The sequence below is a fragment of the Pan paniscus genome, chromosome X (genome assembly GCF_029289425.2).
Source record: "Pan paniscus chromosome X, NHGRI_mPanPan1-v2.0_pri, whole genome shotgun sequence".
NCBI lineage: Eukaryota > Metazoa > Chordata > Mammalia > Primates > Hominidae > Pan > Pan paniscus.
In genome coordinates this window covers 129420821-129437057 of record NC_073272.2, presented here as the reverse complement: position 1 = coordinate 129437057, position 16237 = coordinate 129420821, and the positions used below count along the sequence as shown (strand labels likewise).

General features: G+C 51.2%; 1 protein-coding gene across 6 annotated transcripts in view; it reads right to left on the bottom strand.

The window, feature by feature from the left end:
• The window catches only part of BCORL1 (BCL6 corepressor like 1), a 75758-nt gene that overhangs the window by 40330 nt on the left and 19191 nt on the right, over positions 1-16237 (bottom strand). For 5 of the 6 annotated variants that reach the window (XM_008972350.4, XM_063601924.1, XM_008972349.4 and 2 more), the window contains 3 exons: positions 11091-11220; positions 3729-3819; positions 176-3439 (listed from right to left, as the gene is read on the bottom strand). In XM_008972350.4, the coding sequence (XP_008970598.1) occupies positions 176-3439; positions 3729-3819; positions 11091-11176 (3441 nt within the window). In that variant the 5' untranslated portion in view covers positions 11177-11220. Of the gene's footprint in view, positions 1-175; positions 3440-3728; positions 3820-5738; positions 5895-11090; positions 11221-16237 lie in introns of those variants that run through there. The other variant, XM_034949498.3, reaches the window with a different exon arrangement.

Here is a 16237-nt window from a genome sequence, read left to right as displayed (position 1 = left end):
AGGGAGGGGACAGCAGGTCATTATTACTTTTACAAAAGCCTTCCAATCCGTTCAGTTCACACAGCTGCCCAACAGCACTGTGTCACAGGGTAGGGGTCACAGGAGGTTGCTATCCATGGCACGAAGTAGACCAGCGGCGTCTCGGCCCCACCCTGGACCTTAGCTCAGCACTCACCTTGGGTCTGTGGGAACTCCGGACCACGGCCTTGGCTTGTGGCTGCAGCTGCTGCTCTTCACTGTCCTTCTCTTTGCCGCACTTCATCTTCTTGGGCGGCAGAGATTCCGTCACATCATCTGGCTGCCACTTGTTCTTGCAAGCAAAGACCCCTACGCTTTCCTGTTTCACTCGAGCCTGCCCGGCCTTAGCCCGAACTTCAGCTTGGCCCCTCTGGGGAGCCACTGGGAGGCCATCAGCCCGGAAGCAGGTGGCTAAATTGAAGACCACATCACCATCCACCTTCTCCATTTTCACTCGCCCCAGATCCACCTGGCTTCCAAGCTGTGGGCGCTCTGTGCTGGAGCCCCTCCTGCTGCTCGGAACCACGTCCAATATAAGTTCCTTGGGGTGGCTGTCGTGAGGTAGCAAAGGCAGCTCAGGCATCTTAGGCAGGTTCTGGGGGGTGGCCAGGACCAGCTCATGGGACATGTAGGTGGCCAGCACTTGGTTCTTAGGCTTCGTGTCTCCTGCCAGCTTCAGGCCACAAGCCCCCTGGGGGCCTTCCATCTTAGGAGTGCTGTCAGAGCAGAGGTGGCTCTCTGATTCCTCAGGCCCCTGATTCATTCGAATGTCCCCACCACTAGGCTGAACAGACAGTGCCAGGGTCCCAGTCTGAGGGCTGAGGGTCAAGAGGACAGGATTGACTTGTTCTTCATAAGGCTTGGCAGCAATCCGGCAAGTTTTGTTCTTTGTAACAGGGTCCTGCTCTGGAACGAAGGAGCCCCCAGGCCGTGGTTGCCCCTCAGGAAGTCCGTGCACGGCTTCACTGGAGCTGAGAGATGGCACACCAGAAAACTCCGAAACAACGCTGGTGGGCCTGATGGGCGCCCCCTGACTGGGGGTCAGCTGCCCGGCACTGGAAATGCCAATGGAAAGCAGAGACGCCTGGTGGTACGGGGACCAGCCAACAGGCAGGACCTGGGTGCTGGTAGGTTTCCCATTGACTGAACACCGGGGATAAATATTTGCCGGCCCCGTGGGTTTCCACAAAGAGAGTTCCTTGGTTTGGCACCCTGGCAGCCCAGGGGCAATGCGGGCTGGAGTATATCGTTTCACTGTGCTTGGCTGTCCCTCAGCACCAGCCTGGCTGCCCTTTTTGCCACACGTGGCACCACTGCCCTTCGGCTCTCCTTGATCAATGATGGAGATGGGCTCCTGCTTGGGGAGATGGCGGGGGTCACGGTTGAGGCCCAGGTTGGGGTCTTTGTTCAGCAGCAGGGATGCAGGCACTGGGTTGGCCACTCCCACGTAGGTGCCAGGAATGGTGCTGATCAGCGCAGTTGAGTTCTTCACCCAGGTGCTTGGGTCCCCATTCCTCACGATCTCGGGAAAGATGACAAAGGGCGAGGAAGTGGAGCCCAGGCAGGAGGTGACATTGCCACCGGCAGCCTGGGTTGTGCGCTGAGACCTAGACAGGACTGTGGAGAGGAGGGCCTTGCTGCTGGTGTGCACGGGGGTCAACACAGGCATGGGGGGTGTCTTGCGCTGGTTCGGCAATGGAAGCTTCTGGCGGTTGGACTTGGAGGACAGATCAAGGGGCATCTCGCTGCACTCAGGTGGAGAGGCCATCTCTCGTTCCAGCTGTGGCGGTGACTTAAGAGGAGAGAAGGTAACGGAAGTCCCTTCTGTTTGCTGCTCGGTGCCACTGGGCATCTTGGCAGGGTGCGGTGGGGCTGAGCTCCCACTGGGGGCTGGCAGCAGAGGCTGTGGAGTTGGAAGCACCTTGGCAGAAGCAGTAACGAGGGAGGTATCTGCCAAAGGCCCAGGGACCCCATCGGGTGCAGGCTGGGTGGTGGTGCTACTGGATGGGGAAGTGCAGGGGAGCCTGTTCACCTCCAGAGATACCAGCTTGGAATCTGAAGTCAGAGGCCGGGCCACAGAAAATGCATATGGGTAAGAACGGAGCTCGGGGGAGGCTAGCACGCCTGGGAGACACCTGTCCTGCAGGTAGGACGGCAGGACAGGGAGCGTAAGAGTGGAGGAAACCCCTAGAGTGGTTGGCAGTGTGGCCACACTGAGCGGCTGCCCACAGCTTGGAGGCGGGATATATACCAGCGGCTGGCTCGGGGTCAGCACTGTCCCTGGCTGAAAGGACAGGGGGACTTTTTGCATAGCTGGTGCCTGAGCTGCAGGAAAGCACACTCTACTCAAACTGAAGGAGGCTGGGATGGGTGCAGAGGTGGGAATGGCAGCTGGCGTGGCAGCAGGCATGGGTGTAGGGGCTGGAGTAAAGATGGGGGCTGGGGTGGGTGCAGGCACCGGTGTAGGAGCAAAGGCGGGGATGAGGGTGGGGGTAGAAGGTGGGCCGGAAGATGGGGTTGGAGTGGGCATGGGCACAGACGGAGGGGCAGGGGCCGCTGGAGGCGTGGATGCTGGCATGGGAGCCAGAACCGGAGTGGGGACGGGAGCGAGAACCAAGGTCGGAGCTGAAGGGGGCACAGGAGCCTGGATGAGAGCCAAGGGAGGAGCTGAAACTGGGACTGAAAGCGGGGCAGGAGCTGGAGCCGACAGGGGAACCGGGCCTGAAGGGGGAGCAGAAGCTGGCACAGGCACCAAGACTGAGGCCGAAACAGAAAGGGGGTTCGAGTCAGAGATGAGCGTGGGCACTGATGGTGGCGCTGGAGCCAGAGCCGGGACAGGTGCTAAGGGAGGGGAAGGAGCTGGAACCGAAGTGGCAACTTGGACTGGAACAAGCCCTGAATGGGGGACTGGGGCAGGGACGGAGAGGGGAACCTGGAATGCATCTGGAACAGAGGGGGGCACAGAGGCCGAACCGGGAGCAGGGGGACAGATAGGGGCTGGCAGAGGACTGAAGTTAGTGGTAACCAGGGGCAGGGTCCCCTCCACAGGGACTCCAGTTCCCAGAGTTGCCAAAATGAAAGTATTCTTCTCTCCAACACCTTGCCGAGAGTCCAAAGCCTTTACTCCGGCGGGTGAGCAGTCAACCTGTTTGCTCATTTGGGTGTTGAGTGGAGTCCAGGAGCAGTCGGCCCTGCTGTTGCTGGCCTCGGCGCTGTCAGATGCGGGAAGCTTGAGCCCGTCTCCTGGGCTGCTCAGGGGCACCAAGAGGCCCTCAGCCTCTGCCACGTTCCCAGCGTAGTCCATTTTTGGCTGGGGATCGTCAGGCTTGTCTTCTGACTTGTGCCCAAGTTTTTCTGTAGCACTGCCATCTGGGTCTGCCCCCCGGGCATTGCTGCCACTTCCAACTGCCGTGAGCTCCACCTGCAACGACAGGATAGCATGCACATCTCAGCCAGCTCCCTGCAGATGGTGCAAGTGTCCTGAGGCCCGAGAGGCAACTGCTGGTCTTCTCTGCAACTCGACCAACCAGGTCTCGGAAGACGCAGAGGGCAGCCAGCCAATTTGTGTCCCACCAATACCAACTCCTGGGAGAGACCCTGTCCCTTCCTGCCCACTTCCTGGGATGCCCAGCCTACCGGCTGGGCACACCTCCCAGGCAGCTCAGCTCCATCCTTTGGTGGACAGCACGTGGCTCCATAAAGCCTCTTACCTTGGAAAAACTGCTGCTGACACAAAACTCCTGAGATCCAAAGTGCTGGCAGTCGCCTGTCGTTGACTCCTCATCAGAAAGAGGTGCTCTTCTAGCATGGAAGATACAACCAGAGAAGGGACATGAGGCCCAGGATTTGAGCCAACACCACCTTCCCCAGAATGCCTCCTGCCTGCCTGGGTCCCCATAAAACCTTCCTATCTCACTTCCTGTAGTAACTTGTGAGGGGGATTACAAGGAACTGGGGGTTCTTGGTTACAAAGCGGAGGCGCCACACCTAGCTTTGCAAGTCCCTACCAGAGCCCAGTCTGACTAGACCCCCCTCTTTGGACTGTTTACCCTGTTTTCTAGGGCTCTTGCCAGGAGTGTGGACACCCTAGCACTTTTACCTTTTCCCTGGAGCTTACCTGCCAAAATGACCATCCAGGATGTACAGGGCATTGCTCAAAGGGGAGACATGAGAACCACTGAATGCCTCAAAAGGCATGCAAAACCCATTTTTCTTTTAAATACAATCTTATTTAAGTCTCTAAGGGCAGCTGGCTGAAAGTGTCATATGGGTAATCCTCTTCTAAAACAAATAAACCCCTGTTGTGTTTTCGGGTCTAAATCTGAATCGTCACCTATTCACCTCCTGTCTTGCCTAGAGCAGAGACATGTTTATTAGCACTGGTAATGATACCACTTGGAGGCCACCAGGTCACTGGGTGCTGAGAGGCATTTTAAGAATACTACTTTTTTCCCTCCAGGAGACACTGCCCCCTTTTTTCTAGAGTTCTAGGCAACACCCTCCCTTCTACCCTCCTTCTATCCTTGCCTACATCCTATCTCCTGCCAGCACCCCTCCCCGCCCCCCCATCAGTCTCCCAGCACCACTTTGTTCTCTCCTGTCCGAAAAGCCTCAGACCCCAAATTCAGGTTCATATGTCCCAGAGAAAAGGGCTCAAGGCCAGAGAGCTGGGTCCCAGAGGAGGAAAACTCAAATGCATCTCCCCCTGCTTAAAGTCTTCTCCAAATTTCAGGTAAGCATCATAGAAAATTGTACATCCTGACAAAAAAAAAAAAAAGGGAGGGGGTGGCATCAGACTGGAAGGGTGAAGTTACCCACTGAAAGTCTGGTATTTTAAGTACAGCAAGAACTATTAGGCCAGGCATGGTGGCTCACACCTGTAATCCCAGCACTTTGGGAGGCCAGCTGAGGTGGGTGCATCACTGAGGTCAGGAGTTCGATATCAGCCTGGCCATCATGGTAAAACTCCATATCTACTAAAAAATACAAAAATTAGCCAGGCGTGATGGCAGGCACCTGTAATCCCAGCTACTTGGGAGGCTGAGGCAGGAGAATCGCTTGAGTCTGGGAGGCGGAGGTTGCAGTGAGCCGAGATCCCACCACTGCACTTCAACCTGGGCGACAGAGTGAGACCCTGTCTCAAAACAACAACAACAACAACGAAAAAAAACTATTGCCCCCTGCCCTTGGGAGCTGTGGGTGGGAGTGGCCAAGGAGGAGGTTTAGATTAAAGAATAAAACCCCAACATAGACACTGCAGTGCGTTTCCTGGGTGGGCAAGGCACAGGACTGCTCTGTGTGCCCCTGGGGAAATACACTGTGCCTGAGGTGACCTCCCTTCTTTCTTTCCTTTTTTCCCTCTTTTTTTTTTTTTTTTTTTTAGATTGAATCTTGCTCTGTCACCCAGGCTGGAGTGCAGTGGCACGATCTCGATCTCGGCTCACTGCAACCTCCGCCTCCTGGAATCAGGCAATTCTCCTGCCTCAGCCTCCTGCGTAGCCAGAATTATAGGCATGCTCCACCATGCCTGGCTAATTTTTGCCTCCCTTCTTTAGAGGCTCACCCCAAGCTCCTGAAGACAGCCCTGAAGAAGCCAGCTCTCGCCTCCCCAGTCACCCTAGCCAAAGGGCAGTCAGGGTGCTGGAGCCAACCCCAACAAGAAGGGGGAGGGCCCTGCTAACTTCCTCCCTCCCACTGAAACAGGGACTCCAAAATTGTACCTGGGGCAAGAGAAGCAAAAAAGGCAAGGGGGATCACCACGGGCCTCTCCCCATCTTTTCAGGGATCCAGAAGGGGCTAACCGAGGGGGAAAGGCTTGTTCCCTTTAAAAGGCAGTTGGACTGGCAGAAGTGGGAGGGCTCCACTGCTGGAAGTGACTGTTGGTGACAAACAGAAATGACTGTAAGGAGAGGCAAGGGCTTTAGATGCAGTCAGGGTGGTCTCGGGGAAGGGGAGGGAGGGAGGGCCTGAAGGAAAGGGAAAACATACTTTCACATCAACTCCTAAGAGACCACAAAAGCGAGACCTATGCCCAGCCTTGGGCCAGGGGGAAGCGTGTTCCCACTAGACTTGCCAGGGACGGTTTTAGGGGGAGTACTCAAGGGGAAACAAGCAGCACTTCCCCCAAGCAACCCCACATGGGAAGGTGCTATTTATTTACATTCTTTCCCCTCCTGGCCATACAAAAGGGAGTGGGCTGCATCCTCATTCTCCCCTTGCAAGCTCCCACCCTGCCTGAAATCACACCTCGAAAGCAGAATCCCTGCCGTCGAAGGCAGCTGCCAGAAAACCACAGAACCAGGCCAAGCAACAGCAGTCCTGGCCACTCCAGCCATACCCACACCTGAGTCCAGCCCCGAAGGCGCTGCAAAATGTCATGCAGCCGTGTTTCAAATCCTCTGAGAAGAGGGGTGGGCAGAGCTAAGCAAACATTAACTTGCTCCATTGAGAGAAGAGCCTGGGACAGGAGTAACTTGCAGGGGAGGGGGCCCGGGAAGAGCTGGGTCAACCAGGCAAGGTTATGAGGGGGCAGCTGGCGGAGGCGGGCGGCAGGAGGGAACAGAGGTCATAGCAGGCTTCAGTCAGGACTGAAAATCAATCCTGCTGTTTCTTCCCACCACAGAGGAGGCAGAGCTGTTATGTTCAAGGCTTTGTGGAACTTATACCAGAAATGGCCATGACCCCTCTGGGCCATTTCCCTAATTATTAAGGGCTAGCACCACTGTCAAACCGGACCCTCTTCAGTTCCTGCTGGGCCCAGACTACCCATAAGAGAAATATACCACCCAGCATACACCAGGCTCCTTACCTTCCAGTCCTGGGAGACTTTCCCTGGTTCGAGTCCCACAGTACCCCAAGATTGCCTTCATTCCAACTTGGACCTTCCCCAAACACACTGTGCTTTTTTTTTTTCTTTCTTTCTTTTAGACAGAGTTTCTCTCTTGTTGCCCAGGCTGGAGGAGTGCAATGGTGCGATCTCAGCTCAGTGCAACCTCTGCCTCCTGGGCTCACGCCTGAGCCTCCCGAGTAGCTGGGATTACAGGCATGCGCCACCACGCCCAGCTAAGTTTTGTGTTTTTAGTAGAGACGGGGTTTCTCCGTGTTGGTCAGGCTGGTCTCGAACTCCCGACCTCAGGTGATCCACCTGCCTCGGCCTCCCAAAGTGCTGGGATTATAGGCGTGAGTCACCGTGCCCAGCCACACTGTGCTCTTATTGTCTCAGGGAAATACCAGCTCTCACCTCAAACTCCTACTCATTCCTCAAGCCCGGGCTCAAATGCCACTGCCTCTGGGAAGCCTTTCCTTATTCTCCCACCAGGAGGTGTGTCAATCTTGCATCTGGACTCCCACTGGACCCGGACATGCAATTCTAGGGCACTCACCACCAATGTACTAGAACTACTGGTTTGCTCTCATTATGTTGAATAAATGTTTGTTGAATGAAGGCATGAATTAATCCTAGAAGGGATGCAAGCAGGCAAGCAGATACATTTAGCTGTAGGTTTGCCTAGAGACGGCCACCTGGGGCCAGCCGCAAGCCCATGCCTCCTGTTCTGCAGTCCTCCATTGCAGCTGCCAAAGCTGGCAGGCCTCTAAAACATCACTTTAAGAGTTGAACCCCAGGCACAGCTTTGTACCCCAAATTCCTAAATTCTACAAGTTGTAAAGGGCCAAGGAAAATGATTTTTAAATAAGGTGAGATTACATTTTGGAAACCAGTGATAGCATGGTCTAGGCTGTAGCGGCCTAGACTGTAGCAAGAAGGTGACAATAAAGGGTGGATGAGATCAAAAGTGACAACACTTAAAAGGTCATCTTAGGCCGGGCGTGGTGGCTCACATCTGTAATCTCAACACTTTGGGAGGCTGAGGCAGGTGGATCACCAGAGGTCGGGAGTTCGAGACCAGCATGATCAACATGGAGAAAACCCGTCTCTACTAAAAATACAAAATTAGCCGGGTGTGGTGGTGCATGCCTGTAATCCCAGCTACTCGGGAGGCTGAGGCAGGAGAATCGTTTGAACCCGGGAGGCGGAGGTTGCGGTGAGCTCAGATCTCACCATTGCACTCCAGCCTGGGCAACAAGAGCTAAACTCTGTCTCAAAAAAAAAAAAAAAAAAAAAAAAGTCCTCTTAAGCACTAGGCACAGGTTTAGAAGGAGGGAAAATCTGGCTGGGTGCAGTGGCTCACACCTGTAATCCCAGCACTTTTGGAGGCCAAGGCAGACAGACTGAGATCAGGAGTTTGAGACCAGCCTGGGTGACATGGTGAAACCCTGTCTCTACTAAAAATACAAAAATTAGCCAGGCATGGTGGTGCACACCTGTAATCCTAGTTACTCAGGAGGCTGATGCACGAGAATCACTTGAACCCAGGCAGCGGAGGTTGCAGTGAGCCGAGATCGTGCCACTACACTCCAGCCTGAGCAACAGAGCAAGACTCCATCTCAAAAACAAAAAACAAGATGGAGGGAAAATCAGATTTTGAGCCTACTTCCTGCTCCTTTCTTGGCAGGGATTTACAGTAGATGGTGAACTAAGGTAACTTGTCTATTGGCCTCTTTTATTATTATTATTTAATTTTATTGTTTTTGAGACGGAGTCCTGCTCTGTCACCCCAGTTGGAGTGCAGAGGTGCAATCTTGGCTCACTGCAACCTCCACCTCTCGGGTTCAAGTGATTGTCTTGCCTCAGTCTCCCCAGTAGCTGGGATTACAGGCATACACCACCATGCCTGGCTAATTTTTTTTGTATTTTTAGTAGAGACGGGGTTTTGCCATGTTGGCCAGGCTGGTCTTGAACTCCTGACCTCAGGTGATCCACCTGCCTCGGCCTCCCAAAGTGCTGGGATTACAGGCATAAGCCACAGCACCCGGCCCCGTTGGTCTTTTGAAGGCTCTAGTCCAGATTTCTGCATCAAAGTCTCAACTACTTATAACTAGGTCAACACGACCTGCCAATGAATACTTATGCAAATCATTATCATCACCCTGCCTTTCCCTAGATCATCTCTTAGTGATCATCTGAGGACATGCTTCATATGTAAAGGAAAACACTTTTCTTCCTGAGCACCTAAGAATTTCATCTCATTTTCCATGGTCTTGACTCTTTTTATCCTAAAATTAAATTCCTTTTAAGCCCATCTCTAACTTGTTCCTCAGTACAGAGAACATTAAGCTATCAGGCACTAATGGCTTAAGAAAATAAAAAGGTCTATTCTGCTAACCTTGACCTCAGACAAGTATATACTTCTCCAGTTAGGAACAGAAGAACAAAGTAGATAAACACAAAGACTTCCATTCCTTTTCCCTTCAAATTACCAATACTCCCCTATATGCACACACACATTTCTAAGATTTACCCAAGAAACGTCAGATCTTGAATCCCAGGGAAAGCCATATTGTTCTGTGTCTTGGTGATTTATCTGATGTATATTTGAATTTAAACAGTCAATGGATTGAAACAACAAAAAAACACCAGCAAGCATGAAGGAGCAGTGCCTTCTCTAAAAATGAGAGAGGCGGCCGAGTGCAGTGGCTCACACCTGTAATCCCAGCACTTTGGGAGGCCGAGGTGAGTGGATCATGAGGTCAGGAGTTCGAGACCAGCCTGGCCAACATAGTAAAACTCCGTCTCTACTAAAAATACAAAAATTGGCCAGGTGTGGTGGCATACGCCTGTAGCCCCAGACTCTGTCTCAAAATAAATAAATCAATAAATAAAAAATAAAAACGGCTGGGTGCGGTGGCTCACACCTGTAATCCCAGCACTTTGGGAGGCCGAGGCGGGCGGATCACGAGGTCAGGAGATTGAGACCATCCTGGCTAACATGGTGAAACCCCGTCTCTACTAAAAATACAAAAAATTAGCCGGGCTTGGTGGCAGCACCTGTAGTCCCAGCTACTCGGGAGGCTGAGGCAGGAGAATGGCGTGAACCCGGGAGGCAGAGCTTGCAGTGAGCCGAGATCGCGCCACTGCACTCCAGCCTGGGCGACAGAGTGAGACTACACCTCAAAAAAAAAAAAAAAAAGAAAATGAGAGAGGCACTGCAGCCATCACACACAGCTCTTTGACCAAGGGTTATGAAAGCCAAATATAAATTCTGAAGGCCATTTTGAGTGCTTTGGGTATGGGGCATGATCAGGCAATGGCACATCTTGGTCAACCAAATATTCTGGGGAACAGATAACTGAAAACACACACGTGAGGCAGGTGTCACCAACTCTCAAGACTATGCTAGGCGGTCTCAACTTCCTTTGATACTTCATAAGGATCTCACTTCAAATCAGAATTAGCCTCATGAGGTGAGAAAGTGCTGACCATCAGAATGCCCACTGCCAGTTCCCAGTAGAAATCTGAACAATAAAACAGTCTTTCTTCCAGACCTAGATCAAAGACTGAAAATACCTTACACATATCCTTGAGCACCAAACTTTGATGCAGCAAATAAAAACTGCAATCGCTGGCCAAGCATGGGCAGTGGCTCACACCTGTAATCCCAGCATTTGGGGAGGCTGAGGCAGGCAGATCACTTGAGCTCAGGGGTTCAAGACCAGCCCGGGCCACATGGCGAAACCCCCGTCTCTAAAAAACTACAGAAAAAAAAAAAATTAGCCGGGCGTGGTGTTGCTTGCATGTGGTCCCAGCTACTGGTGGGGCTGAGGTGGGAGAATCACTTGAGCCCAGGAGGCGGAGGTTGCAGTGGGCCAAGATTGTGCCACTGCCCTCCAGCCTGCATGACAAAGCGAGGCTCTGTCTCAAAAAACAAAAAAAAATTGCCATTGCCTGAGCTTCCCCTTACTCCACAGTCTGACAGTTGTTAATGAGTAGACAAGTGCTAGCTGGCAAAAGGTCATTTTTTTGGCCTCCTCACCTTCATCTGAAAAGAGATAGCATGGCAGATCAGGCCACTCACACAGCCCCATCCCCATCCCACCACAGGAAAATTAGAAACAACTAAGAGTCTTCTCCTCCCCAGGGTCCCTCCCCAGGCCCTATTGTATGCAGCTATCCCTCTGGTGACGAGGTACTGCTCACTGGAGGCCAGCAGCGGCCACCTTCCTGGCCTCCTCACCTCTCCTCGTTGATGCCACACATGCGAATCCGGTCAGAACTGGTCCAGTTGTGCACGCCGCTGTAGAGCGGTGCTGTAGAGATCATGACAGCCACTCACCACCAGATAGGACCTGCTGTGGCCACTCCCCCTGGGGAAAAGAATTCCAGAAAATCAAAACTCGTAACAGGGACAGCTGCTTCAATCACCTTTTACACAGCAATGTTTCAATAAAGGTAATTACAGCATCAGAATGTTAAAGCAGCCAGCCTGCTATGGAAAATTAAGGTCTAAACCGGGAAGAGGGAGCACCAGCTTTCTAGGAATCCATAGGTTTCAGGATGGAGATGAGGACATTGTTAATCACCTAGAGTGAGTTTTAAATTATCTTAAAAGACAGATATGCTTGAGTGTTAGAGGAAATTCAATCTATTTCAGACAAATGAGATGACAGTATATATTTCTACACACATTTAGCCTAACCGACTACAATTAGAGAGTCATACCCATATATGAATGGTGCACTAAAACACTACTGGTGACCTTTTTCTCGTCTACTCTCTAATCCATGGGTACTGAAGTATTTGAGTGACGTAGCCAATTTACACTCTTCAGAGGAAGCACATGCTTTTTTTCGTAAGTCCTTCAAAAATACGCCATTGACTTTGAGTTGGAAATAACACACGTATCTAACCTGGTTTCAAGCTCCCTCCAAATCAGGTGCAGTACTCCTTGCACGCTGACCACCAACAAGCAAACAAACAGAAAACAACGTTCCATCCAGAACTACGTGTTTCGGCAGGGCGCGGTGGCTCACGCCTGTAATCCCAACATTTTGGGAGGCCAAGGCGGGTGGATCACCTGAGGTCAGGAGCTCGAGACCAGCCTGGACAACATGGTGAAACCCTGTTTCTACTAAAAATAAAAAAATTAGCCTGGGGTGGTGGTGTGCACCTGTAATCCCAGCTACTCGGGAGGTTGAGGCACAAGAATCGCTTGAACCCAAGAGGCAGAGGTTGCAGTGAGCTGAGATCATGCCAGCGCACTCCAGCCTGGGCCACAGAGCAAGACTCTGTCTCAAAAAAAAAAAAAAAAAAAAAACCACACATTTCTGTCCTTGTCCCTTCCTGTCAGTCTGTTATCTCCATGTTCCACCACTCTCTTCACCAGCCAATGTCCCTCTCTCGCTTTGACAAGCAGGGCACAGTTAATTTACCTTCTAGAAAAAATGAGGCACCAAGAAAAAGCTTTATCCAATGAGCTTGTCTTGAGACCCTTAAGCTCTTGAGTTAGCTTATTAGCTAAAATCCTTATTCATTGAAGTTCAACTGAACAGAACCCTACAGTGATCAGAACTGAATGCTGTTCTCCACTTTCCAAAGTAAATCACAATAAGATATAGTTGTACGAGGGATTTGTTTCATGTATCCATTTTTCAATTTTCAGAGATTGTCCACATTCAACACAGTATCACAATTTATTGCATTCCTACTATGAGCCAGCACCATCCTAGGTACTGAGGATTCAACGATTAACGAAACAGAACAAAATGCCTGCCCGTGTGAAGCTTACATCCCAGGGGGATGACATGGACAATAAACATGTTGAATACTTCTATGTCATAGCATGTTAAATAGTTCTATGTCACGGCATGTTAGAAGATAGTACAACAGGCCAGGTGCAGTGGCTCATGCCTATAATCCCAGCACTTTGGGAGGCCGAGGCAGGTGGATCACCTGAGGTCAGGAGTCCGAGACCAGCCTGACCAACATGGAGAAACCCTGTCTCTACTAAAAACACAAAATTAGCCACCGTGGTAGCGCATGCCTGTAATCCCAGATACTCAGGAGGCTAAGGCAGGAGAATTGCTTGAACCCAGGAGGCAGAGGTTGCGGCGAGCTGATACCATGCCATTGCACTCCAACCTGGGCAACAAGAGTGAAACTCTGTCTCAAAAAAAAAAAAAAAAAAAAAAAAAGAAGAAGGAGGAGGAGGAGGAGGAGATAATACAACACAGACTAAAGGGCAAGGGCACAGTCTAGGTGGGGAGGGCTACTATCTGAAATAGGGTGAACAGGATAGGCCTTGCTGTAAAGGAGACATTTAAACCATCGGAATGAGGTAAAGGAGTAGCCACGTGGATATTTGGGAGAAAAGCATTCCAGGCTGAGGGAACAGTGCATGAGAAAGTCCTAAGGCAGGAGGTTGCCCACAAAGATCAAGGGAGAGCCAGGAGACCAGTGTGGAGGTGGTAGGAGAAGAGAGGAGAGAGGCATCCACCCTGCCTGGGCTTCATCCTCCTCCTCATCTCTGCAGAGTGGGATACGTTGCCCTCTTTATTCTCTCCCTTCTCTTGTCTTTCCTGATCCACTGCCTGATGGCTTCTCCGGGGCCCTTCTCTTCCACTGCCCACCCCAAACACTTGGGCATTCACTGGGGCCTGGCCTTTCCCTTGATCTCTGTCTCTCTTCACCTCTGCCACCCTCTCCCATTTCCTCCCCTTCCTATCTTTCAAGGCTTCTTCCCTCTTTCTCATCCCCCTACCCATCTCTCTCTCTTTACTCTTCCTCCTCCTCACCTTTCTCTCCCCTATTATTCTCCCAGCTGTTCACCTCTTGCCTTTCTCCTCTCTCTCACACACACACACAATCCCCTCTCCTCCAACTTTCTCCCCGTTCCCACCTCTCTCCTTCCCTGTCTTTTTCTTGCTTATCTCACCTTCCCCATTTCCCTCAGTCTCCCATTCATTCTCTCCTCCCTCTCCCCCTCCTTCCCCTTCTCCCTCCCCTGTGCCTCCCCCTCCCCTCTACTCTTTGGCCTTCAGTCTCCCTCTTCCGGTCCCTCCCCGGTCTCCCTCTGTCTCTTTTCCTCCTAGTCTGCCTTTTGCTGGCTCTCTCTGGCTTCCCCCACCCATCTCTCTCCCTCTGTGCCAGTTGTCAGCCCTGCCCCACCTTCTCTCTCAGCTCATGAGCTTCCACAGTTTCAGCTCGCCCCTTGATGCGCTGATGACTCCCAAATCTGTATCTCTAGCCTTGACCTCTCTCCTTAGGCCCAGACCAGAATTTCCAGCTGCCAGCAACTTGCTGTTAATTGGATGACCACCAAGCCCCTCAAACTCAATGTGTCTCAAACCATACTCATTATCTGTTCTCATAAACCTGCTCCCCACCCCCTATGCCCAGTACGCAGCGTGTTTCCTAGCTTACTTAATGGCACTACCGTCCCCTAGCCTGGAAATTTCCGCCTTGTCATCTTCAACTCCTTCTCTCCCCTGCCGCCCATATTCGATCAGAAGTCAGGCCTTAATAATGCCATCTCCAGCCTTGCCTTCTACCCTTCTTGCCACTACCCTGGTGCAGGCCCTCATCAGCTCTCACCCAGAATATTATAATCACCTCTTAACTGCTCCCTCTGCCTTCAATTTCTTGATTCTACAATCAATTCATCTTCTAAAGCGCCAGTTCGATCATGTCACTCCTTCCCTCCTCAAAAGCTTTCAATAGCTTTCCCCGGCCTCTAGCACCCAGCCAGCCATTCTCAGCACTGCCTTCAGGGCCCTCATGACCTGGCCTCAAACCTCCTCTCCAGCCTCCTCTTCCACCACATCCTGCCATTTCCCCACCACTCTCACCACCCCCAGCTCCCAACCCTTCCTAAACACACCATCCAGTTTCAGGACTCTTCTGCCTCCTCACCCTGAAATGGCCTCTCCTGCTTCCCCCTCTTCCTCTCCCTGTCTTCTCTCAAGACTCAGCTTAAATGTCATCATGTCATCCCCCTAGCCCCAGCCCGAGTTCAGTTAACCCCTCCCTCTCTGGTTGTCCTCAAGTATTTACTCCCTACCTCTTCCACAGCACTGGTTCTTATTCTCCTCTCTAGCTTGGTTAGTTGGGGACAAGGCATGTTTGTCTCCCCCACCAATCAGCTACCTAAGGTAAGAAATAGCATCCTTGGCCAGCCACAGTGGCTCACACCTGTAATCCCAGCACTTCGGGAGGCCAAGGTGGGCAGATCACCTGAGGTCAGGAGTTTGAGATCAGCATAGCCAACATGGGGAAACCCCATCTCTATTAAAATACCAAATTAGCCGGGCATGGTGGCACATGCCTATAATCCCAGCTACTTGGGAGGCTGAGGCAGGAGAATCGTTTGAACCTGGGAGGTGGAGGTTGAGGTGAGCCGAGATCGCACCATTGCACTCCAGCCTGGGCAACAAGAGTGGAACTCCATCTCAAAAACAAAAAAAGAAAAAGAAAAAAAAAAGCATCCTTTTTTGTCTTTGTTTCCTCCACGACACCTTACGTATAGTAACTACTCAGTAAATGCATGTTATATGGAATTGAATTCTGGATAAGAACTGAAGTGACGGCCCTGAGAAATCACAAGAAGCAAAATCAACAGCCACCCCCCGACACACACACACACACACACACAAAGCATCCACCATGTTTGCTTACTACAGAAAAACCTTTGTACTCCAATGAAAAAACTATGCACTGTCTATAGCATAACCTTCTGGGCTATCTGATTTTAGCTCAGGTTATTGTCTTCAAGCTATTTTGCATCTCTGTAATTGCAGGTAACTGATGTATATGCGAAGTCTGTCTTGTCCCATTGAGTTTGGATTGTCTTTCCTCCCCACTGTAGAAAAACTACTTTTGCCTCCATTTGCAATTTAATTCCTTTACTCCATATAAATTTGTGCTTTTTGACTTTTTGTTTGAACCAGCTATAACATCTGTCTGGTTCTCTTGTTGATTAATGAGTAAAATAAAATCTTTAACACGTGTTCATTTTTGTATCTGTACGAGAGTCATGATTTTTTACCTTTTTTCTGACAATTATCTTTTAACATTATGAAGACAGTTATGTGGGTTAGCATAATTTTAGAAATATTTTTAACAAGGACCCCGTTCCCTGAACATCCTGGTTAATCAAGTTTTGACTGTTTCTCAGAATATCTTGGAATATCCCCATTTTAACCAACAACACTTGTTGGGCACAGTGGCTCACACCTGTAATCCCAGAACTTTGGGAGGTTGAGCTGGGAGGATTGCTTGAGTCCAGGAGTTCAAGACCAGCCTGGGCAACATGGCGAAACCCCATCTCTACAAAAAATTAGCCGGGCATGGTGGCGGGTGCCTGTATTCCCAGCTACTTGGGAGGCT